The following is a 26,678-nucleotide window of genomic DNA, read 5'->3' as shown; positions in this document are numbered from 1 at the left end:
AGCACGACCCAGTTTCATCAGTCCTTGACATGAGACTTTGTTTAGCTTACGGAAAAACCCGCACCTTGTAAATATGTTATAAGTATTAACAAGAGAAGAAAGTCTGAAAGAGACAAAAAGGTGGTAAAGGTATGTCTTTTTAAAAAAAATAAATTATCACATCGTATTCCTTAATGTTAGCGATGGGGCACGAATGTGAGCTTTGCATTTGTTTTTTTTGTACCGAGAATTTTAAACGAAAAAAACCTTGCAGGTGTGCACATGATCGATAGCGAACAATTAAAAGAAAAATGGGGAATAAATGTATTTGTATGACTGTTCTCATGTCGAAATTGCGGTCTTTGCCGTTGTAAGACAAATAATAATTATACTTTTGTAAAAATAGAAAAATTACCAGTCATATTTTACTTAGCAACCAACTTCACTGTACTTGAAAGTGGTCAACCATGCGAAAGAGATTATCTACCAACTGTAAGCTTGTGTGACTTTGACATATCATGTGCCCGTGAGGCAAACATCGGTGATTTGGTTTTGCAGGATTGGTTTGTTTACTTTGTTTTGCTGTGCTGTTGTTTATTTGCAAACAATATCGAAAGATTTATATTAGATGCTTAATATGCCTTTGTGTCTTATGGGTTTTTTCAGCTCAAAGAAGAAGAAAGGAAAGGTAAGTCGAGTTTCTTTTGAGACCTTGAGTGATTACAAAATGTTTAAGAATATCCTTTTGGGCGGTTGAAGGTCAAATCAGATGTGTGTGCGACCGTTTATATTTGGTTAAAAAAAGCGGTTACAATGAACCATTGATAAGGCGAGAGTTTGTCTTTAAGACGAAAACAGCGTTTCTTACATTTGTTATTTTCTGTGTTTTTGCGAAAGTTCAGAACATATCGGGCCTGGTTGCTATGTTACGTATTAAAGTATTTGTTTTCAGAAATCAAATAATAAACTCTTGAGGTGCAACGTAACACAGCTCCAGTCATTTCAACCAACTTAAAATGCGGCAGTTAAAGATAGAATCTGTTTTCATATGACACTTTCAGGTGCGGTTTTTAAAAAGGGAGTGTGTGTGTAACTTAAAAGTGCAGATTGTACAGATTTCCCCAAAATCATGAGTAGTTTAACGTTGTTGAAATAGATGATTTCTGTCGCTGTATCGTACGATATACGTATTAGTATTTGGTGTAGTGACGAAACGGCACTCTGAGACAAGGTGCTCTTAATTCGGTGAAATAGCACATGGCAGACAGAGCTTAATCGGACGTGTTAGGAGGGAAAAGTATACAAAAACAAATGTTATGTTATGTTGATCTGAATACACAAAGGAATATACACATCACAGAACAATCTGCACGAAAAGCCGTTTGACTGAACAAAGGAGATGCATATAAGGAGTGCATATACATATTAAATGAAACGTAAAAAGTTTGAGTACTGAATCAACATTGAGTGTGACAGTGCTTGACTAGAAACTCTTCTATTAGCACTTTGAATTTTCCAGACTTTAAAAGCAGGAAGATTTAGAATTGATTTCACACAACACCCAAGAAAAAGAATTGGATATACCGTACGGTAAATTGGCACAGGAACGTCAAGTATTGTATCTAAGAAAGGAATGAAAACTTGAGAAAGAATAAATTAAAGAAATGAATAGCATTTCCGCGTGCTATTGCTTCGCCTCCGCTTTTTGAACAAAAGCAAGAATTCCACACCACTCCCGTATGATTCATGTTGCGTCGTCATCAATATCTTAGTTTGTGTGTCTTGTCAGGGTTGTAGCAATAATTAAGTACGCCCACACACATCCGTAACCGAGCTTCTATAACAAAGCAGACACGACTTGTTTCGCTACTGAATTAATACTATTGACAGGCAATTCAGGACATGAGAACTCGCGAGGACGGTTTGTTACCATGCCGCTGGAACATAAAGGGTCATTCTTCGGTTTGTGTGGTTTTTGATTTTGTTTTGTTTCACGATACCCCATAATTTGCGTCTTCTGGGTGTGTATCTGGTTTCGATATGCGCAGTATTTGACATGAGTAGGCATTAAATTTCGATGAGTGTTAAAATGATTTGATTAAAAGTTTTGACGACACGTGATACATGAGTGTTTTTATTTTATTTTATAGGAACTGTTTTTCTTTCTGTAAAACCTACGCGTTAAGAGGTGAAACAGACCTCCAAGTTAAAGCATTGTTGACATTCAGGTTTTTTTCCGTGCGTCTTTTTTTGGTAAAGCACAAAAGATCATTTTCCAGGACACATACTCGTATTACATCAATCAAGTGTCCTTCGTAGTTCTGTCTTTCTATTTATTCATTGGACTTCGGATGCCATTTTGGCTGATCTAGTTTCTTATGAACAGTTTTTCCAACAATATATGTATGCTCTACATCAGATTTTTCTTTTTAATCCATTTGTCAGAAGAGAATATTGCTGCAAAGATGATTTATTACGATTTGTTTATTATAGCTTTATATATGTAACAGCAAAAGACACTCAAACTGCGAGCATCGTTTGCACAACAAATCCCCCCCCCCCCCCCCCCTAAAGACTGATTAAGCCGGTTCGTCTTGCATGAAAAAGTCTGCATATTGAGAGTATCAATGTTAATGACTTGCAGATTTTCCTTATTCGAAGTTTGTTGCAAAATCCTGTCGCAGTTTGTTGCAGTACGCGGCCCCCTGTCTGTCTTAAAATGCCAGAAGTGTCCAACCCTTGCACCTCGATAGCTCAGTTGTTTAGGCATTGTCGCGGTTTGTCGCACAACCCGTTTGCTCTGTGTCGCATTTTATGCGACAAGCGGCCTCGGCTTTGGCATCGGGGGTACATAGGGAGGCATGAAACCAAGGTCGGGACTATTAAAGCCTCGTTAGCCTCGCAAGTCCACCCCGTATTGTGGCGGCGTCCAAAAGAGGCTTGATACACTACACCCCTCTGTTCCCTGTCCCACCAGGCCCGCCTTTTGTCGCGCGATCTTTCCCAAACTATCGCATTGTCGGCGTGGACAGAGCCTCAAAGACCCGGTCCCTCTGATGGACAAGTGGACGGAGGGGCGGCGTTGTTGGATAAACAAGGGATAGCGATCAGGGTAGCGGGTTTCTGACATTAATTGCTCATTTGTCAAGTTCCGGGGTTGATGTTCTAAAAGCTTTTCCGGTACCCCCGCGTGTTGCATGACGGGTGCAGACGGCGGGAAAAGATGTCGGTGAAAAGAGGTCACGGGTTTTGTAAGAGTCGTTTCCGTGTCCCTCCTGTGGTCAGCCGAGCGAGTGACGGCGCCAAGAGGTCAAACCAGGTGATGTCCAGGGTAGTTGTGCCCGTGAAGAACCCAGGGCGGTGTCGGCTGCTGAAGGTTTTGATTGCAGTGATTTTACTCCTGCAGCTTTTTTTTTTTTTTTAAGATGTCATGGAGGGACATCTGCGAGTCCGTTTAACCGGTGGTGTGTTGACATTTCGGCCGGGATTTATGCTGCTTAACAACGGTGCAGATGGAGAACCTGTAGTCATTCTTTACAAAAGTTCTATTTTTTTACTACTGCTGTTCATCTAGGTTTTCTATACACTGATGCTTGCATTTCTATATTGTCTTGTTTGCTTAGACACTGAGATTTGTTTAAAAAAATTACGGTTCGATATCACGATATCTTTCATCCAGTCGAGATAGCAGTTTGATTTTCTCAAAATCGCGTTATTTTTTTCGCTAAGTATGAAGAACGTTCCACGATCATATCGTGTCAGTATATCGGAAACTGTCGTTCTGACATTGTTTGGAGTCTTAGTAAGCATAAATAAATCCCTGCGCCTTGAATATGTGCGCGATATAAATTGCATAACAAAAAAACAAAACAAAAAAATCCCTGCGCTTAGAACTGTACCCACGGAATACGCGCGATATATAAGCCTCATATTGATTGATTGATAAGTAGTAGCAGGTGCGATCTAACAAAACGTGAAGACAGAAACACAACAGAGCAAGAGATGAGAACCATCAACAGCTGTACCGCTGTAGCGCAGTCCCGGCTAATCTGAATGTTCAGGCAGAATGCTCAGGACGTTCGCACCAGGTCCGGCGGGGTTAAGAGCGGTGTTGATCAGAGAACTTGTCAATGTAGTCTGTCTGAGCCACAACAGCGCTGTCAACAGCGAGTAGAGCAGACAGCGCAGGGCCCGATGACAGCACAAACTGAGGTGTCAACTAGCAGGGTACCACTTTGTGAAGTAGATAGCAGGAAGGAATCTTTGGCGTACCCCGTTCACCTTCATCCAACCCCTTATCCCCCGGTACCATCGCTGGCCCCGTGTTTTGTTGATTCTGATACTCGACGCTGTGTATGGCCTGCATACTTGTGCAAAAAGTCATAATTACGATTATTGCGGTCTTTAAATGATCAGCGTTGATTAGTAGTTACACTGCTATATTACCGATATATACTACAAGCCTCTTTAATTTTTGTTAAGGATTTTAGTGGACTTTTTGATGATATATGTCGCCCGTAAATTTGTTTGCTTAACGCCCAGCCGACCACGAAGGGCCATATCAGGGCGGTGCTGCTTTGACATAACGTGCGCCACACAAGTCGCAGCACAGGCTTCATGTCTCACCCAGTCACATTATTCTGACACCGGACCAACCAGTCCTAGCACTAACCCCACTAATGCCAGACGCCAGGCGGAGCAGCCACTAGATTGCCAATTTTAAAGTCTTAGGTATGACACGGCCAGAGTTCGAACCCACGACCTCCCGATCACGAGGAGGACGCCTTACCACTAGGCCAACCGTGCCGGTCGCCCGTAAATTGACCAAAGGCGTTTAATTGAATGAAAGAGGGCAGTTGGTGTTTTAATTGCTAGTGATGCTCTTTGCAAACTAAGGATTGTTTTCTAATTACCCATAGTTTTTCCCCCCGCGGGTTAGGGGGAGTCCCATATTGGTTGGGACGAGAAAGAATTTACCCGATGCTCCCCAGCATGTCGTAAGAGGCGACTAACGGATTCTGTTTCTCCTTTTACCCTTGTGTTTCTTGTATAGAATATAGTCAATTTTTGTAAAGATTTTAGTCAAGCAGTATGCAAGAAATGTTAAGTCCTTTGTACTGGAAACTTGCATTCTCCCAGTAAGGTAATACTTTGTACTACGTTGCAAGCCCCTGGAGCAAATGTTTGATTAGTGCTTTTGTGAAAAAGAAACAATTGACAAGTAGCTCTATCCCATCTCCCCCGTTCCCGCGTCGCGATATAACCTTCGTGGTTGAAAACGACGTTAAACACCAAATAAAGAAAGAACCTATAGTTATACCTTTTATCACAAACCAATTAGTTATTGAGTGGTCTGCGTATGCGATTCGTTCAATTATTTTTTTGGCGGACGTACACACGTCAACAAACGTAACTGTAAAACAGTAATGCACTTAGGCTATAGGTACCAGATACCAGTAATTTTGCATTGTTTATGTGCGGATTTTGAAATGAAGGCTTGTAGCTCGCCTCTGAGGCTGGGTATGTTCACTAAATAAGTGTTCTTATTTTCCATAATTAACACACATGATATCCATAATGGAGCCGTCTTCATCTGTCATATTTTCAATTAACACTTTTGTCATTAGTACGAAGTGATAGCCGAGCGCTGGCCGAGGGACCTCCTGTTGAGTGGGGATTATGGTGAGTTCTGACCGCCTGCTCAATATGTTAATCCCCCACTCTTCACCTTGTCGCTGCGATAGTGCCAGTTTGTGGTCCCCCACCTGACAGCGCTAGGTATTTGTAAACAGCTGATAGGACAAACTGTGGGAAGAGTCGTTTGGTCAATACCGTCCACCGGCGCGTCTCCGAGATTTATCTGAGGGACAGTAAATGTTTGATAACAAAAAAATGGAGAACCATTTACTAAAAGAATGTGAGACTGAAGTGTTCCGGAATTTCTTTCCGTTCGCAGGAAGATGAAATAGAACGAGAAAGAACAGGAGTAAAATCCCCCATTCAGTCATTTCTTTTGTACGCGGGAACAACTGCAACAACGTTACGTTAACTGTTTAATTTGTCAAACAACAAAATGTCCTTGTTACTTTGCAGACTAATATAGGCGTAGTAAAGAAACGATTCCATATTTCATTAGTTAAAAAAGTTAGTTGAATGATTGCTCAATTGTAGATTTAACATTTCTGATGAAAACCTATCGACGAATATTTGCAACGTACCAGCACAAATCAATTGTTCTTGTTTCATTGCATATCGCTCCTGCAACCCTCTCAAAGAACGCGATTTGAATTCTAGCAAATCACATTCATCAAACCTGTACCTAAGATATAGCTGGGCTACTAACACATCAAAGCAATTTTAAGCTTTCGTTCGTCAAGCAAGTGTTAAAGGAAACTTCCAGGTAAGAACACGCCACTCTTTTTAAGTCCATATAAAATGATACCCGAAGCGGGGGCTTTCTGAAAAGTGGTCGTATTATACCAAAATATGTCGCGTTCATTCACAACCAGATTTTGACCGAGTTTGTGATTGGGACGACAACAAAAGGCCAACGGTACCCGAATGCTTCCAATCCGGGTGTGGATCATCGTCTCCACAGGGTCTGGGGTGTACCTGGATTATTGCATAGTGGGGTGCAAGCTTTTTTGGGCCTCGACTGCTGACCCGGCAGTATTTTTCATGCCTCGGCATTTTAAGCTGTCTTGACAAAGAGTAATACAAGATTTTGGAAAATTGCCAAATGGCGGGTTGTTGTTGACCACAACTCTTCTGTTGTAGTTGTTGCGGAAGCTATAGGGTTTTAGACTAGAAATAGGAGGAAAAGGTATTATCAGTGGGTGGTGAGGTCTTGAAAATGGGTCGGTGTGGCCAGGCGTGGCCTGTGACCTGTGATTGACATGGAGGCCGCCAGGTACCGTGAATTCCAAATCACTGTTCTCCCTCCCCATCTCCACTCCACGTTTTTAGGCTTTCTTCCCAACGTCTAGCGTTTTTTTGCGACGAGCCGGAAAGAGTTCCGATCCGATTTGTATTCCAGTGAACTTAGGCCAAAAGTGTCGTACGCCTCTTCGCAGTTCTCAGCGACACCGCTCGCCCCCCCCCCCCCCCATTCCGGTTATCTTCCTTGGGGTATAACATTCTCACGGCTGGAAATGATTCGGATTCAAATTTAGCTGGCGCATAGATCGAATTCGGAAGGACAGCTCCCCAAGTCAGCGCCTCAAAGCCGTGCGAAGTAGTCCCTTTTGACAATACTATCGTACAACTTTTATTTTAAATTTTTTTTTTTTTAACTGTGCTGCTATTTACCTAGGTACTACATGTATTTGGCTACTGTATAGGTTGAAGGGACATGAAAAACAACCAGCCCAAACTACTGCATCGGCCGACGGGCTGGTTGAGGTGGGGCTGCCCCTTGACTCTATCTCTTAGTTCTTGCAAAGACCCCATGCTACGACCTGAACATCTTCGCACCAGACGGTGTCGTTTCACACAGTACACTGAGAGGATGAGCAGCATGATTCCCTCGCGACCGGTTCACTTGAGCTCTCCACTCGAGTCAACTCTCCAGACGTTGTCGTTTCGTCTTGGCCTCTCGGTTTACGCAGTCCACTTGGACGATAGTCTTGTCAGTAGAGATTCCTCCCGCGGTCTGTTCTGATGAGAGCTTAATGAGTGTGACCACTGGGGCTTCATGTCCGTCCATACGGGCGCGGGGTTTAGCAGGCACACTGGCCGGCCCTCCAATCGCGGATAATCTGCGTTTGCTTTGTGTTGCGCAGCTGGTCTGGCAAACAGCTCATTTCGCTCACCTCGCCCCGGCCTTTGTAGGGTCTGAACGGGCAGAGGGCTAGGGGGGATCACTTCATTTAGTGCCCGTCAAAAGGGCGATGAAGGAGTGTGTGGACTGTCAACAGCTGGAGGTTCTGGACACAGAGACGGATTCTGACGAGGTCTCTGTCAGTTAAGACCATGTGCTTTTTACCTCCCTTGTCCTGTAGTTCTCTCACAAGCGACCTCTCTTCCTTCTCTTGTCATACAGTTCCGGCGATAGCCTCTCGCTCGCCTCCCTTGTTCAATAGTTCTTGTCGCAGCTTCATTCAGCCAGAAGGGCTGTTTCGCTTGTCCACACACTCGTGTCTTTGAACAACTGTCAGCTTACACAGTGAACGGCACTTTCGCCACTCTCCATCCTGCTGGCATTTATTGAACACACAACCTACAGACGCTTTGCGCGCATACCCGGTCAGATGCGTGCAATAACTGGTCAAAGGGGATTTTGACGATTTGTCATTTTACCGCCTCCTTTGACTATGGTCTCACACTCAGTCGTCTTTTATGTTGACTTTCTTGTACTCTTCTGTAGCTCTCTTCAGTTCTAGATAGACGACACAACGCGTGTCCACGCTAACAAATGTCATTTTGTTGTTGCTGCAAAAAGCAATAAGTTGAGCCATAAATCATTCCAATCAGATTATGGGATAGATAAATAGATCACTTAGTACTTGGACTTGCTTGCCCTCCGCTCCCTTTTTTCTGTCCTTTTTACATTTAGTCAAGTTGAGTTTAGTCAAGGAATCGAGAAGAGGGTCGGGGTGTGTGTGTGCATGTGTGTGTGTGTGTGTGTGTGTGTGTGTAGAGCGATTCAGAGTAAACTACTGGACCGATCTTTATGAAATTTTACATGAGAGTTCCTGGGAATGATATCCCCGGACATTTTTTTTAATTTTTTCGATAAATGTCTTTGATGTCATATCCGGCTTTTTGTAAAAGTTGAGGCGGCACTGTCACACCCTCATTTTTCAATCAAATTGATTGAAATTTTTGTAAAGCAATCTTCGACGAAGGCCGGACTTCCGTATTGCATTTCAGCTTGGTGGCTTAAAAGTTAATTAATGACTTTGGTCATTAAAAATCTGAAAATTGTAATATTTTTTAATTTAAAACGATCCAAATTTACGTTCATCTTATTCTACATCATTTTCTGATTCCAAAAACATGTTATATTTGGATTAAAAACAAGGTCTAAAAATTAAAAATATAAAAATTATGATCAAAATTAAATTTCCCAAATCCATTTAAACACAATTTCATCTTATTCCTTGTGGGTTCCTGATTCCAAAAACATATATATATATGTTTGTATTAAAAACACGCTCAGAAAGTTAAAACTAAGAGAGGCACAGGAAAGCGTGCTATGCAGCACAGCGAAACCACTACCGCGCTAAACAGGCTCGTCAGTTTCACTCCGTTTTGCACAAGCGGCGGACTACGGTCATTGTGAAAAAATGCAGTGCTTTCAGTTTCATTCTGTGAGTTCCACAGCTTGACTAAATGTAGTAATTTCGCCTTACGCGACTTGTCTTTTCTTCCTTTGCCTTATTTCTTGTTTCCCGCAGTGGGGCACTGCGGTTATGAAATTAAAGGCCCCTCCTGTTTTTGGAACCGCAGGAGCTTTCTAGTTTGCTGTTAGGTAGATTTTTGGTTCCTCTTTCCTGTCATGCTCTCTTTTTCTTCATGAATTCTTTACTTTTTTCTGCCTTCTTGCTCATTCACCTGTATTTTTTCCAAAAATCTCTTCTCTTGCCGCTTGTCTCGCGATTCATGTATAGTTTAATCTGTTAGTGTTCTGATGTAAGTCCAGCAGTAGATAGGTTAAGCCTATTTTAACATACTGGAAACTGGTAATCTTCCAGTAGGTATTAATTTAGTTTTACTAAAGCCTGCTGGGACACAAGTAATGGGTTAGTGCATTTGTAAACAGGAATCGCTTGACAAGTGGCCCCCTTCATCCCCCCCTTCCTCGTCCTGATATGGCTCTGCGTAGTCGGCTGGACGTTAAGCAACAAATAAACAAACAAACATTATTTCTTGTTGTTCAGCCATCAATTCCATTCTCCTACTTTTTATGAATAGTTTTTATGAGTTATGTGAAACAAGGATGTACACACGATTAAAATCAAGAACCAAAAAGGCATTCGTACGCAGAACAATAACCGTACCAACAAAATCAAACAAGGACTTCGACCTTTCAGAGACTTTAAAGGTCGCCATTTGACCATTAAAATGCAGAGTCTATTATCTACAAATATCAACAATACACCCCCTTTCGATAAGCCAGTGTAGCCGTTTGAAAATTCATTGTAGTATTCCAGCGTAGTACTCATAGTAGGATATCCTTATTTGGAAAATGCAAAGCGCTATTTAAACTCCTCAAATCCCGTGCATTTCGTGCGCTTAAAAAAAAGCGTGGACAGCGCTCCAGTGTCAAACTGTTGCTGCACTTGATTGGGCGTGGCTTTAAGCATAGTGACATGAATTTGATAGGTCAGTATTTTTAGGCAAAGCACATGTTCTCAGCAAACAGAAAACAAAATATTGGAAGCGTGAGTCACGCTACCCAAAAATAAAATCTTTTTTTTACATATTTTTTTTTCTATAACTTTTTCCCCCATGGTTCATTCATCATCTGACATAACTTTTTTTTAGCGAAATCTAACCATAAGATTATTGAAAAAAGCAAAAATGTAGACGACCACCTTAAGTTTGTAACACGAGAAGACAGAAATCGAGATTAATCTTGTTTCATAACACTTTTTCTTGTTGAAGATTAACTTTTTGTTCTAACTCTCTTAGGCATATGTTTTTGTTCTAGCTCTCGAGAAAACGCCTAACAGTTTTGTGTAAAGAAAAAGATTTATGGTGGTTTGAATATGATAAACGTAGTAGATAGGCACAACTCATTTATGATTTCCTGGCTTGTTAATTTGCAAAACTCAACACAAATTTATTGGTCTGTTATTCCAAGATATTGTCTGGCATGTCTGGGCATTGGTTTATAGTGCTTTGACTCGAATGCATCTTCGAAAACGATGAATGGCCTCAATAGTTGAAGATCATTGTTTTGGAAACAAGTGTTATTGACTTGGCTTGACAATAAAAGTGTTTTCTGTGAAAAGTATGATTTTGCACCAGTATTATTGAAGGACTAATGCATTTGGAACAATATGAATATTCAATTTAAACATAAATGCCTATTTTTTAAAGTATTTATTAAACATATCTCATTTGTAAAGGATGTTATGAATGAAAATGGTATTTCTTTTGAAGATTTATGTCAAAAAGTGGGTTATAAACCATCCAGACAGTTTGAATACAATGCATTATGCACAGCACTTAAATCCAGACGTACAGACACATTACCATATCAATATTTTACATTGCAGGATTTCATTGTTAATGGTGGTAATGTAACAGCAAAGTTTATTGGAACATGTTTAGTTGATCTTGATGTCCAGATTCAGAGTGCCTGTGATTTTTGGAAACGAAAACATAATGTAGATTTGAATAAGAGAAACTGGTTACTGGCTGTAAACAGCACAAAAGAAGAAAGATTACGTCTGCTGCACTGGAAATTATTACATAGAATATATCCAACCAATATTTTCTTAAAAAATGGCATTACGAACATCGAATAAGTGAAGTTTGTAATGAATTAGACACCCTTGAACATTTCTTTTTTAGTTGCCAAGAGGTGATGAAGGGTTGGAAAATATGTAAAGATTTTGTTTATAAGAAAATACATGTTGCCATCATTTTGAATGAAGAAAATGTATTTTTGGGTTACTATATGGAAAGTTTGAAAAATGATTATATTTACTTTGTGAATTATTGTATTTTAATTACCAAAATGACCATTAGAAAATTTAAATGAGAAAAAGTTAGATTTGGGTGTAGTATTGGAAACTGAGCTTAACATTAGGAATAAATTTATTATTTTTATTTATTTATTTAAACATTAGTTTACTGATAAAGTTTGTATGTTTTCGTTCCAACTCTCTTAGGCGTATGTTTTCGTTCCAACTCTTAGGCGTATGTTTTCGTTCCAACTCTTAGGCGTATGTTTTCGTTCCAACTCTTTTAGGCGTATGTTTTCGTTCCAACTCTTTTAGGCGTATGTTTTCGTTCCAACTCTTTTAGGCGTATGTTTTCGTTCCAACTCTCTTAGGCGTATGTTTTCGTTCCAACTCTCTTAGGCGTATGTTTTCGTTCCAACTCTCTTAGGCGTATGTTTTCGTTCCAACTCTCTTAGGCGTATGTTTTCGTTCCAACTCTCTTAGGCGTATGTTTTCGTTCCAACTCTCTTAGGCGTATGTTTTCGTTCCAACTCTCTTAGGCGTATGTTTTCGTTCCAACTCTCTTAGGCGTATGTTTTCGTTCCAACTCTCTTAGGCGTATGTTTTCGTTCCAACTCTCTTAGGCGTATGTTTTCGTTCCAACTCTCTTAGGCGTATGTTTTCGTTCCAACTCTCTTAGGCGTATGTTTTCGTTCCAACTCTCTTAGGCGTATGTTTTCGTTCCAACTCTCTTAGGCGTATGTTTTCGTTCCAACTCTCTTAGGCGTATGTTTTCGTTCCAACTCTCTTAGGCGTATGTTTTCGTTCCAACTCTCTTTGGCGTATGTTTTCGTTTCCAACTCTCTTAGGCGTATGTTTTCGTTCCAACTCTCTTAGGCGTATGTTTTCGTTCCAACTCTCTTAGGCGTATGTTTTCGTTCCAACTCTCTTAGGCGTATGTTTTCGTTCCAACTCTCTTAGGCGTATGTTTTCGTTCCAACTCTCTTAGGCGTATGTTTTCGTTCCAACTCTCTTAGGCGTATGTTTTCGTTCCAACTCTCTTAGGCGTATGTTTTCGTTCCAACTCTCTTAGGCGTATGTTTTCGTTCCAACTCTCTTCGGCGTATAACCGGCACGGTTGGCCTAGTGGTAAGGCGTCCGCCCCATGATCGGGAGGTCGTGGGTTCGAACCCCGGCCGGGTCATACCTAAGACTTTAAAATTGGCAATCTAGTGGCTGCTCCGCCTGGCGTCTGGCATTATGGGGTTAGTGCTAGGACTGGTTGGTCCGGTGTCAGAATAATGTGACTGGGTGAGACATGAAGCCTGTGCTGCGACTTCTGTCTTGTGTGTGGCGCACGTTAAATGTCAAAGCAGCACCGCCCTGATATGGCCCTTCGTGGTCGGCTGGGCGTTAAACAAACAAACAAACCAAACTTAGGCGTATGTTTTCGTTCCAACTCTCTTAGGCGTATGTTTTCGTTTTCAATTCTCTTAGGCTTATGTTTCAAAATGCGGTGAGCTTGATAGTTATGCAAGTAGATTGGATGTACTTTAATTACCCAGTGCGTTTCATTCCTGCACGTGCACAATCAGGACTATGGTGGTAAATCAAAGAAAACTGACATTTCAGGATTTAAAAGGTGTTAACAGCTTTCATCTTTATTTAAGATTATTGCTAAATATAAGTCGTGAACGCGTTACTCGTGAACTGGTTGGTTAGCGTGGAAAACATCGCCCCGTACTCAGCTTGGTAAATTTTCATTTTGTGGTAATTTGAAAAAACTCTTAATGACATTGTCCTTTTAATTTTTTGCTTTGTTTAATTTTTTTTAGGGTTGGTCATTTTATGACTGCTTTTTAAAGCGACAGTTCTTCTCGCATAAGCGAGTATATGAACCAACGCAGATTTTTCCAGAAAGAAAGATCGTGAGAAAGATCGTGCATTTATCATGCGTGTTTTGTTAATTGCTTTGTGATAACGCTGATTGCAGCCCGGAGTGAGCCCCCGCGGCGCTGGCAAGAGTCCGAAAGGCAAACCCGAGAAGAAAGGATCTGCTGCTGTACAGGTACTGTGGTACTATGACAATGACACACGCTTTCTAGACCTTGACATGTCCCTAGACCTTGACATGTCCCTTACACTGCATGCAGAGTGACTGTTAATGCAGGGGAAAAAAACAAGCAATCCAGCAACCAAGCAACCAAGCACCACCACCACCTCTAAAAGAGACACCCCCTTTTAAAAAAAAACCTCACACACACAAAACATCAACACCCAACACCAAAAAGGAAAACAAAATACACACCCACACAAAAAACACGGAAATTAAAACCAAAAAGGAAATTAATTTGCTACGAATAAGATAGTTTTATTCATTTTACTTTTGCCCATGCTATACCACTTTTTTTGTTACGGCATTATTGGAAATGGAAATCATTTGATCTTCATCTGAGGAAATGTCAGAATTCCCGCCCCCGATGATAGTACATGTCCACTACTGCGGAAGGATTTGTAAAAGAAAACTATACCGTGCATTGCGTATGTACAGACCGTTGTCACCGTATCTTTGTGAAACCCATCGAGAAATGCCACTGAGTTAATCATTTTGAGGGTAAACTTACAAACATCTCAGACGTTTCTCACCCTCACAATCATTCATGTGAGAAGACTGTTTGTTTCGCCTGCATGCAGAAAATACACTTTTAACCCTTGGGCTTTTGTCGCCGATCCCTGTTAGTGTAAATTGAGCCAGGAAGTTGGATCTGATGTTTACACGAGATCAACAAAGTAAACTGACGTTTGTGAGATTAGTGTCAAACATATTTATCCGTTCAGTTTTTAGATTGAATGTCAACCGTGTACTTAGCTTATGGCAGGAAATGGAGCAAAAGAGCCTTGTAAAACAAATTTGAGCAAAAAGTAAAAGGTGTCACCGGAACCGTGTTCTTTATTTGGAGAACTTCCGTTTAAACATTGTCATTAAATTGCACTAAGTTCTGTTGACTGAGACGATTTGTTGTACGGGTAAACCGAGGATGAGTCCATCTTTTTATATTTAGTCAAGTTTTGACTAAATATTTTAACATCGAGGGGGAATCGAAACGAGGGTCGTGGTGTATGTGTGTGTGTGTGCGTGTGTGCGTGTGTGTGTGTGTGTAGAGCGATTCAGACTAAACTACTGGACCGATCTTTATGAAATTTGACATGAGAGTTCCTGGGTATGAAATCCCCGAACGTTTTTTTCATTTTTTTGATAAATGTCTTTGATGACGTCATATCCGGCTTTTCGTGAAAGTTGAGGCGGCACTGTCACGCCCTCATTTTTCAACCAAATTGGTTGAAATTTTGGTCAAGTAATCTTCGACGAAGCCCGGGGTTCGGTATTGCATTTCAGCTTGGTGGCTTAAAAATTAATTAATGAATTTGGTCATTAAAAATCTGAAAATTGTAAAAAAAAATAAAAATTTATAAAACGATCCAAATTTACGTTTATCTTATTCTCCATCATTTGCTGATTCAAAAAACATATAAATATGTTATATTCGGATTAAAAACAAGCTCTAAAAATTAAATATATAAAAATTATTATCAAAATTTTTTTTTCGAAATCGTTTTAAAAACACTTTCATCTTATTCCTTGTCGGTTCCTGATTCCAAAAACATATAGATATGATATGTTTGGATTAAAAACACGCTCAGAAAGTTAAAACGAAGAGAGGTACAGAAAAGCGTGCTATGCAGCATAGCGTAACCACTACCCCGCTCTTCTTGTCAATTTCACTGCCTATGCCGTGAGCGATGGACCACGAGTATACGGTCTTGCTGCGTTGCATTGCGTTCAGTTTCATTCTGTGAGTTCGACAGCTACTTGACTAAATATTGTATTTTCGCCTTACGCGACTTGTTTTTCTTCTATCCACACAGATTGACGCCACATTTTATTTGTGATATGTGGGTCATCTTACTTTTGACACTGCAAAAAGCAACTTGTTGTACCATATTATTGCGAGGTAGAGGGGGAAGATAGAGGGGGAGGGGGGGGGGGACAGAGGGACAGAGCGAGAGGGGGGGGACAGAGGGACAGAGCGAGAGGAGGGGACAGAGGGACAGAGCGAGAGGGGGGGACAGAGGGACAGAGCGAGAGGGGGGGGACAGAGGGACAGAGCGAGAGGGGGGACAGAGGGACAGAGCGAGAGGGGGGGGGGGGACAGAGGGACAGAGCGAGAGAGGGGGGGGACAGAGGGACAGAGCGAGAGGGGGGGGGCAGGGGGACAGAGCGAGAGGGGGGGGGGGCAGGGGGACAGAGCGAGAGGGGGGGGCAGGGGGACAGAGCGAGAGGGGGGGGGGGGGGGACAGAGCGAGAGGGGGGGACAGAGCGAGAGGGGGGGACAGAGCGAGAGGGGGGGACAGAGCGAGAGGGGGGGACAGAGCGAGAGGGGGGGGGACAGAGCGAGAGGGGGGGGACAGAGCGAGAGGGGGGGACAGAGCGAGAGGGGGGGACAGAGCGAGAGGGGGGGACAGAGCGAGAGGGGGGGACAGAGCGAGAGGGGGGGGGGGACAGAGCGAGAGAGGGGGGGGGACAGAGCGAGAGGGGGGGACAGAGCGAGAGGGGGGGACAGAGCGAGAGGGGGGGACAGGGGGACAGAGGGAGAGTGGTGAAAGAGGTGAAAGAGAATCCAGGGTTAGCAAAGGAAATGTACGAGATAATTGAAAGCAGTATAGGAGTGAGGGGTAGTAGGGGTAGAGGGTACATTAAGTGTACTCCCGTCTCCGTGTTTACCCTCGTGCCTTCCGTATCAGGTTTCATTTTTTTTGTCGCTCTCAAAAGTTGACGCATCAAGGGCCGAGCAAATAACAAGGGCAGATAGTGCGACCCCAATTATAATGACAATGCTGTGGACCCGTTTGCACCTTCGGTAATGAGTGATGCCTAGCACTCCACAGGGTGATGGATCAGAATTTGTCAGTTTTTAATTAAATCAAATAATTCATCTGTGGTGGCAGCGGAGCTGCAATATGTGAAATGACTGATGTTGAGCTGACTGGTGCTAAGGTTAATTGCGAGAGAATCATCAGTTTTATTCTGTTTTTACGATGTCATGAGACGCATTCCTAAACGCACGTGGTGTGTGTGTGTGTGTGTGTGTGACAGACGCAGAGCTTCCCGAAGAACCGTCCTTACCGTAATCATACAGACATTTCACAACCGTGTGAACTACTGCGAAAACTGTTGACCTCTGCCAGTAACGTCAACATGACGCCGTGTACTGCAAAACGGACCAGGCTTTGATCGCGATTGAGAACCACAACAGCCACTCAACATCTTCACATACGCAAGGGAAACTGAGTCCCTCCACACTATTAGCACAACGCCCTCCGGAGACCCTCAGACTCGAGTCTTGCATGAGTGGATTATCTGGTCAGTTCTCTTTGAAACAAGGCGATTTGACCCCTAAGTGGCCCGTGCTTGTGATGTAAGGCGTACAATAGTGGACTTCAAACTTTGCTTGCCCCTCTCGAGCCTTCAAACAAAACGCTTCGCAGTCAGTGCTGACTCAGCAAAGTGTTTGATTTTTTGGGGGGGAAATATTAGTTTGCCATTCTTTTTTGCTCTCGGGAAGTTTGTTGGATAGTGGCTCAGACTGCAAGTGCGGTGAGATTTTTTAGCATTAGTCCATCTCAGGTCTTGAAGGCATGCGAAATATTTACTCTCTACACGTATCGAAGTTAGTTGAAATGAAAGGGTATTGAGATTTGACCTCGTCGGCAGCAGTTGTCAAATATGCCAACTGGGTCATGTTTTTTTCAATGATGCGCTTCAAATACTTCTGCAACCTTGATTAAACTCAGACTAACGCCCTCAGTGACAGTGTAGGTCAATTAGAGACATGTTATGTTCTTTTGGAAATGCGTTTCTGTTCTAAGAGTGTGAAAAAAGCTAGTTGGATAACAAAGGGTTTCTCTTTAAACACATTGAAAGTCTAGGAAAGGACGTCCACGCGTTTCAATTGGTCAGCAATATCGGCCCCTCGTGGGAAATGTTTCAACATGTATAATTTAAATCGGTCAAGACTGTAAGATGCAACCGGTAACTTTCTCCAAAAGCCCTCAGCAAGAACATTTTCTTCTCTTGACCTTTACGATTTAGTGCAAAAAAAGTACGCGTAACGAACCCTCACATGGTCTAATAGCTGAATCCAGCTTTCAGTTGTAACTCGAAACCTTGAGGTTATGTTCCATTTCAGCTCATTTTGTAATCCTCTAAGCTGTGTCAGTATTTTCCCCTGATCGCTGCCAACAATATGAATACGAATACAGAGCTTGACACTTGGCACTCTCTCTTAAAGCACACGTCAACATTCCACGGTGCTGAATTTCAGTTGTACACAATTATCGCTTCATTATGCATACAGATTTTTCCGAGGATCACACAACGAAGTGATAACGATTACGGAAGATTAAGTGACAAGACAATGCCTTAGACATGTGTGTGTGTGTGTCTGGACACCCAAGAACAGTACTGACTGCTGACAACGACAGCAAGAAGAGAAGCGAGAACAGAATGTTCTAGACTGCTCCTCAGCCATCAGAAACTTTGACAATGTCTTGGTTACACCGCGCCACCCGGGCCGTTTTCACTCCTGTGTAAAGAGCGTGAAAATCACCTCAATTGTAAGCCCTCGTCCTTGTCGTTGCTACGAGGTGGATGAACTAGATCAGTGCGTTAGTCACAAGAGTGCTTCTTGGTGTACCCAGGGTGGCGTACGATAGCATGGGGCGGAGGAATTAGCTACTTATTAGCACCACTGGGAGCGGGGCTGGCAAGTGTCGTCGCTTTTTTTGCTCGCTAATCCCCCGGGCTTTGAAAACTCACGCTTTCGTTTGTTGGCCCGTCACCCCGGGTAGGCAGGCTGAGAATGGCACCCGGTTTGACATGAGCAGCGAGAGAGCACCTCTGTCGTCTTGGAAACTGACCCCCGGCGTGTCAGACCTTGCCGTACCCGCCACAAGGTCAAGGCCAAGCAGAAACTGACAGGTTTCTGAGTCGCTGGTTTTGAGATTGATTCAGCTAGCCCCTCTGAGGAAAGGCAGTTTCTTTTCGGGAAGTTCTCAGTAACTTTGCAAAGTTTTTCTCCGAGTATTTTCTGTAAAATTATACCAGCAAGCATCTGCGAGAGCAGAGGACCTTACGAGTCTTCGGTGGACTGTTTTCTTTTATCTTCGAAAACCCGGCTCTCATACTAACCCAAAACGGGGTGATAATGAAGTAAACTGTTGATCGAATGTCTTAACTTAATGTTCTCTCGGATTTATTACCCGACTTTTTGTTCCAGACGACACCCAGCTGTTTGTGGTATGTTTGTTCGTTCATGGGCTGAAACTCCACGGCTTTTACGTGTATGACCGTTTTTATCCCGCCATTTAGGCAGCCATACGCCGCTTTCGGAGGAAGCATGCTGGGTATTTTCGTGTTTCTATAACCCACCGAACTCTGACATGGATTACAGGATCTTTTTCGTGCGCACTTGGTCTTGTGCTTGCGTGAACACACGGGGGTGTTCGGACACCGAGCCGAGGAGAGTCTGCACACAAAGTTGACTCTGAGAAATAAATCTCTCGCCGAACGTGGGGACGAACTCACGCTGACAGCGGCCAACTGGATGCCTAATCCAGCGCGCTACCGACTGAGCTACATCCCCGCCCATTATGTTGTGGTATAAGTGGGGTCTATAGCGGAGGGAGCATTCTTGTTATCTTTGATTTTTCTATCGGTGTTTTCAAAATTAACTTTCTTTTTTCTTTGTTTTTCTCTCCCGCCCTTGATAGACTCTGTTCTTATTCCAAATCTGGACTTTTCTGTACTTTCGAACTCTCTCAGCTATTTTAATTGAGCAGTAGGATATCAAAGTTTTAGTTTGGCAGATGCCTCGGCGGCGAGCGAGCTTGTTAGATTTGTTGATTGCAATCTTCTAATTGTTTAGACATGGTACCACGATTAAGAGGGTAGCTTTACTTCACTTGTAAGCACATGCTTCTTGACTGAGTGCGTGTGTCCAAGATGTTTATTCTGTAAATATTTTTTAATCTGTTTGTATTTGTATGCATTGATTGTTTTAGGTCTAGCAATTTGCTGTAATGAACCACCACTGTGATTTCTCATGTCAAATACGAATTTCTCTTCTAACTTTTTTTTCTCTCCAGCAATACGATCAATTTAAGTACTTCCTGTGCCTGTATATGCTAATGTTCTCATTTCTGTTTCAGGCTGACAAGAAGAAGAAACAGAAAGCCAAGGCTAAATAGACATCAAGCCATACGTAACAAGATTCAAAAACCTGTACACGTTTTCTTAGCGTAAACTTCTTACTGGTTAATGTTTTTGTGAATGATGGATTGCTTGTCTCTAGTTTTCTTTGGAAAAATATTGTAATAAAAACATTCTTGGAAAAGTATGAAGATTAATCAAATGTGCAGTGATATTTTTGTAAGAAGGTTGCAATCTTGGGGAAAATAAAATAAATAACATTGTTTTTTGTTGTGTTTTGCTACAAGCTTTTTGTTAACATTGTCTCTTTGTTTATATTTCTGTCTGTCTCACCCATTCTCCCTCTCCCTATCGTCTCTGACGCACGCGCACGCACAGACACATACACACACGCACATGTACGCACACACGCACATTTACGCACACTCACGCACGCACAAGCGTTCAAATACACACACGCCAATGCACACCAACACACATGAACACCTACAAGTCAGAAATCATGGCGTCAAAATAAGTACCGTTTCCCTTGTGTTTATAATGCTTGTGTAGAATTTATATACTTTCTTCCTCGAACAAACAAAACAAAGTAATCGATAAAGCAGACGTCAGCACATGTATTCCTTTGGAAGGTACCTTTTATAGGCTGCCTTCCTTCGTCCACTTGCACTGTACACGGAAACATTCATGGAAACGACTAACAATTTTCTTCGGGGTACAAATATCGACCATGCTGTGTTTTTATGAATTGTTTAACGAGAATGGATTTTCCTAACGGCCTCAAAAGCCTGACCGAATTTCATCGGTTAAAAGTGCGCATCCAAACCAAGTATGGTTGAAGCAGGAAAGCTGCGACGGTTTGTTGACGTTTTACTACTTTGGTCGAGTCCAAGGAATTGAACATGTTAAAATCAGTAAATGATTCTAGCTTTTGTTACATTTAGTCAAGTTTTGACTAAATGTTTTAACAGAGGGGGAATTGAGACGAGGGTCGTGGTGTGTGTGTGTCTGTGTCTGTGTGTCTGTGCGTGTGTGTGTAGAGCGATTCAAACCAAACCACTGAACAGATCTTGATATCCCCAGACGTTTTTTTCTTTTTTTCGATAAATGTCTTTTATGACGTCATATCCGGCTTTTTGTAAAAGTTGAGGCGGCACTGTCACACCTTCATTTTTCAAATTGATTGAAAATTTGGCCAAGCAATCTTCGACTAAGGCCGGGCTTCGGTATTGCATTTCAGCATGGAGGCTTAAAAATTAATTAATGACGACTTTGGTCATTAAAAATCTGAATTGTAATTAAAATCATTTTTTTATAAAATGATCCAAAATTACTTTTATTTTATTCTTTATTATGTTCTGATTCCAAAAACATACAAATGTTATATTCGGATTAAAAACAAGCTCTGAAAATTAAAAATATAAACATTATGATTAAAATTAAATTTCTGAAATCGATTTAAAAACAATTTCATCTTATTCCTTGTCCGTTCCTGATTCCAAAAACATAGATATATTTTTGGGTGAAAAACACGTTTAGAAAGTTAAAAAGAATAGAGATATAGAAAAGCGTGCTATCCTCCTCAGCGCAACCGCTACCTCGCTTTTCTGGATTGTTAATTTCACCGCCTTTGCCACGAGCGGTGGACAGACGATGCTACGAGTGTACTGTCATGCGGAAAAATGCAATGCGTTCAGTTTCATTCTGTGAGTTCGACTGAGCTTGACTAAATGTTGTATTTTCGCCTTACGCGACTTGTTTTGTTTAGGCCCTGAAAATAATCTCAAAAGAATATTAGAAGCCTGAACAGTTGCAGAATATTACGAGTTCCTCGATGTTTTCCCTGTTATTGTGGCAGATTTGAGAAACGGTTGCATTATCAAGTCGTAATATTGGTACGCGAAGGTAGAATACGATGAAACACAAACTATATGCTTCTTCCAATGCCAAAGTACCCGTAAAAAGGTGTATATTTCACGATTAGCAATCGGCCTCTTTGTAAATGTGACAGCTGAGCAGAAGAAACCCGGTGATATATTGGAAATTGTTTGGGGCACGAAGGGAGGGAATGGGATGGGATGGGGTCGGGTAGGGGCAGTTAGAACGACAACTCGATAATGAATTGCTGTGTACGTATTCTTTGAGTGTGTGCTCACCAACTGAGACCTCGGGTCAATGACCCATACTTGCCAATGAGCAAGTTTTACCTATGGGACGTTCTGCTTTGTTGTCTAAGAGAAAACTTCCTGTCCCAGGTTACAGACACTGACCACCTTACCCGGGGTCAATCACCGAGTTTTATCTATGAGACTGCGCGCGTGCGTGTGTATGTGTGTGTTTTATGTCTGCCCGTATGTGCGCTGGTGTATGCACGTACATCATGCACATCAAATGGGAACAAAAATAGGATAACAGACATAACTTTCAAGACTGAACTGCCCAACAGTTGTCACCCCTGTGAAAAAAACAACATAACTCCCAAACTCCCAATAAAGACCCCTCCTTTTTACGACCGATTTTTCTGGACATTTTCAAGGTCGTTAGTGGGAGGTTTTACTGTAACATCGATATCATTTGCTGGTGCAAAATATGCCGAGTTAAGTGTTACACAAATCTAGATTAAATCCAACTTTCAAACTTGAAAAATGTCAAGCTTTTTAATGTACAGGAGCCTAGTACCAATGTTGGTAATCGTTCAGAAGGTACGGCATTTACAGAAACTGTACGAAGGGATACAAAGTTGCATGCAAAATAACCGGTTCAGTTATGTCTAAGTACGCAAACATCAACAACAATAACCACAATCACAGCAACAAACAACAGATGGTGTGTTCAACGGTACTTTGTATAGCCCAAGAAGCTCACAATCTTCAAATCAATAACTGTTCACCTCCTGGCAGTTTTCAGCACGTGATTTCCGAGTGTTGTGCGACTTGAACCAGGTTTTTCCACACATCCATAAACTGGTACTATCTGTCGGATGCAACTGAATCGGTCCCACGCGACCCAGTTTGTCTTTGAAATATTCGAGTAAACGTGTCTTTACCAAAAGTCCTTGATTTAAACGGCTTCTTTTTATCAAGTTTGTTTTAATTAAAGCGACCACATGCTGCGATAACTTTTTTTTTCAACATCATTCCTGAACGACTTTTCAATTGTTAATTTTTGTTCACGCCTCTCCACAAACCTTGGTCTTAAAAACCGCAGGAATTTGATATTAAACACCTGCAGATTTAAGTTGGGCAATCGGGCCCTCCGAGAGTGAAAACAAGCCAATGTTTCACAATGTGGGCGCTGGTCGTGGGCAACAGATAAAATGTGTGTGTGTGTGTGTAATTCACAAGTTGCTAAATTTCATAAACATCTGCGCAAGCAGTGGCAATAGCTTCTGTGAATCGCTCCAAAAAAAAGCGCGAACGAACACACACATCCTCAACTCGTCTCGATTCCCAATCTACTGAAATCCATTCTGTCAAAAGTTGACTTACTGCAAAGAAAAGAAAAGACAGAAAGAAGGAAAAATAACATTTAGTCAAGCTGTCGAACTCACAGAATGAAACTGAACGCACTGCTTTTTTCACTAAGACCGCATGTTGCACCACACTTTGAAGTAATCCCACACTTTGAAGTAAATTACTTCAAAGTGTGGGGATGTGCCCCACACTTTGAAGTAAACCCATTTTTTACTTCAAAGTGTGGGGGGATCTTCCCACACTAGACACACAGAAAAGCACGCACGCACGCTTTCGAGCACACACACACACACACACACACACACACACACACACACACACACACACACGCACGCACGCACGCACATAAACACACACCACACACACACTCACACGCACGTACGCACACACACGCATGCACGAACGAACGCACACACCCACACACTCGCACATAAAGACAGGCAGACAGACAGAAAAAAAGACGGAGACAGACAGACAGACAGACAGACAGACATACAGACACACATACACACACAAGCACGCACACACACACAAGCACGCACACACACACACACACACACACACACGCGAGCGTTATTTGAAATAATTAAAATCCTCGGTGCTGTCTTAGCGACCCATGCCTTTGCTAGCCTGTCTGCAGTTGCTGCGTTTTGTCCAGCGATAGTCCCAAATTCGCCACGGCAGTCGGACAATCAGATAGGTAGGTAGTGCCTGTAACAAGACAGATAGACCGCAATAGCCGTCTATTTAATTGGATAGCTGAGGACAGATCGGTTTCATATCCTTTCAAACAGTTGTGTGTGATAATATTTCACCACAAACAGAACGAGATACTGTACGCCTAATATTGCGTTACGAATGTCACCCCTACGACCATCGCAACGCCCCGAAGAGGGTCCCCCAACGCAGCTGCTCTGAGCGGCATCCTGAACTCAGGTCAAAATGAGTTCGGTTCATTCTCTCCCTGACAGGATGCCTCGAGTTTCCTTGTCTGGCAAGGAAACCGATTTTTGTACATATTTAGAGCTTTTTGTAATGTTTTATTGATATAAGCAGATTCGTGATCGTCGATAATGATTTTTCATGGTGTTGTGTAAACTTTAAATTACAAAGGAATTGATTTGTAAGACAGTTTCAAGGGAGCTATTTTTTCGCGGCTGTATTTACTGTGCAAACAACTCTAAATATGTCAAAAGTGTCACGTGATAATCAACCGTTTGGTTTCGGCGTTCGCTGAAGCAGACGATTTTTTCTGTAGTGATGCAACCATATAATTATTACGGTCTCCTTCTGGCAGCAGTCCCAAAATTTCGACTTGTTTTGACCTTAGAACGATGTCTTTATCATAACTGTGAAGAACAGAACGGAGATCGATCGCTGTCGAAGTCGGCCAATCTGCAATCATTTTCGTCTCGCGAACACTGATCACAGGCGGAAGGTATCGTTCACTGGACCACTACTTACATAGAAAGACCACAAGGTATGTCACTCAGCTTCGAGTCGTGCTCCACTAACTTCAGAAAAAATTATGCAAAAAATAATTGCCAATGTCAAGAATCTTTGTAACTTTACAAATGCCGTGATAAATGAATGTTCTAACTATCTGTACCTTTTATATTTAGCTGCCTGTCCGGTGCATGTTTTTAAACCGTATTTTGTGCGACCAAACGTGTCTGTCAACGGCATTCCACTTAATCCCGTGCGAATGATGATCGTCGTATGTCCGCGGAGATAGTAGTCCGATGCGATCATTGGTTAATAACCGGATATTCGATGATTATTTTCATTGGTCGACTGAAATCGTCTGTATCGCTTCCGTTCACGGTTATTATTATTCTGTTGTTATGCAAGGAAGAGTGGCAACGAAATGGCAGAGGCCCACGTCATCCAAGCAGCTCTTGGGGGGCACAATTTTTGTGTTTTAGGCCAAGCCGGCACAGGAAAATCTACGTTAACTAAAAGGAACAATGCTAAGAAGGTGCTTCTGAAACACCCTGTGTCATTAACTGAATATTCATAAATTTAATACTTACCAAAAATATAACGTTTTCTTCATTTCGTTCATTTTTATTCCGCAAACGCTCCCATTGGGTCGCCTTCACGCGGCGGGAGTGTTTCCACAGAGCTACCCCACCCCTTTACTTCTCTTCTTTTGTCTTATTTCTGCCTTACCAGTCCTTTCACCTATATTTCCTTCCAAGAAAACTCTCCCTACTATTCCCTGCAGTTTTGCAATTCTTTTCTTGTTGTCTTATTTCTACCTGACTGGATCCATCACCTTTATTTCACTTACCAAAAGTCTTCTTTTCCACATCCTTATTTCTCTGCCCCCCGCATGTCGTAAGAGGCGACTAACGGATTCTGTTTCTCCTTTTACCCTTGTTGAGTGGTTCTTGTATAGAATATAGTCAATGTTTGTAAAGATTTTAGTCAAGCAGTATGTAAGAAATGTTTAGTCCTTTGTACTGGAAACTTGCATTCTCCCAATAAGGTTGTACTACGTTGCAAGCCCCTGGAGCAATTTTTTGATTAGTGCTTTTGTGAACAAGAAACACTTAACAAGTGGCTCTATCCCATCTCCCCCCTTTCCCCTATCCCATCTCCCCCCTTTCCCTCGTCGCGATATAACCTTCGTGGTTGAAAACGACGTTAAACACCAAATAAATAAATAAATTCCGCAAACGGCTCTTCGTCAAAAACCTAAAGTGAAACTCCCGTGGTTAGCTTCCCTTTGCTGCAATATTTACATATGTTTTAGACCAAAGAGCACTGGTGCGGGATGCATGATTTCTTACCAACTATGGGGTAGCGGTTCGCAAACGAACATTCGTCCAAATGATGGTTAAAAACAACCTGCAGCGGACGGCAGCTGAAAATTAAAGGTACATACAGTTAAAACAATCATTCAACTGTATTTATTTGACCTCACACAGACTGTAGGAAGAGGCAAACCGTCTTGAACAAAAACATTGTCCGCAGGAAGCGACTCCAAGAACACAGACGACTCGAAGCTGAGTGTTATCACCAGTGCTGGACTGATCGTGTAACCTCTGCGAACGCCAAGAAGAAGAAGAAGAAGCTGAGTGTCATACCTTGTAGTCTTTCTATGTAAGTAGTGGTCCAGTGAACGATACCTTCCGCCTGTGCACTGATCTCAAATTTAGATCAGTGCTCGCGAAAAACATATATGGGAGATAACTCTGTATTCCTAGTTTTGATAGATTCGCGTAGGACTGTCGCGTCCGGTCAGGGAGAGAATGAGCCGAACTCATTTTGACCTGAGTTTAGGATGCTGCTCTGAGCTGTAAATTGAAACTGAGGGGAGATGTCTGGGTTCCACGC

At 42.2% G+C, this 26,678-nt stretch overlaps 1 protein-coding gene across 2 annotated transcripts in view; it reads left to right on the top strand.

Annotated features, from left to right (window-relative positions):
• LOC138983331 (nucleoplasmin-like protein NO29) overlaps window positions 1-20,120 on the top strand; it is a 31,891-nt gene extending 11,771 nt beyond the window's left edge. For both annotated transcript variants that reach the window (XM_070356735.1, XM_070356736.1), the window contains exons 8-10: window positions 646-667; window positions 13,588-13,662; window positions 19,863-20,120. In XM_070356735.1, the coding sequence (XP_070212836.1) occupies window positions 646-667; window positions 13,588-13,662; window positions 19,863-19,901 (136 nt within the window). In that variant the 3' untranslated portion in view covers window positions 19,902-20,120. The remainder of the gene's footprint in view (window positions 1-645; window positions 668-13,587; window positions 13,663-19,862) is intronic.
• Window positions 20,121-26,678: the final 6,558 nt, after the last annotated feature.

This window comes from Littorina saxatilis, linkage group LG12 (genome assembly GCF_037325665.1).
Source record: "Littorina saxatilis isolate snail1 linkage group LG12, US_GU_Lsax_2.0, whole genome shotgun sequence".
In the NCBI taxonomy this organism is placed as follows: domain Eukaryota; kingdom Metazoa; phylum Mollusca; class Gastropoda; order Littorinimorpha; family Littorinidae; genus Littorina; species Littorina saxatilis.
Note: the sequence above shows the minus strand (reverse complement) of the source record. Positions and strands in the feature narration are given on the sequence as shown.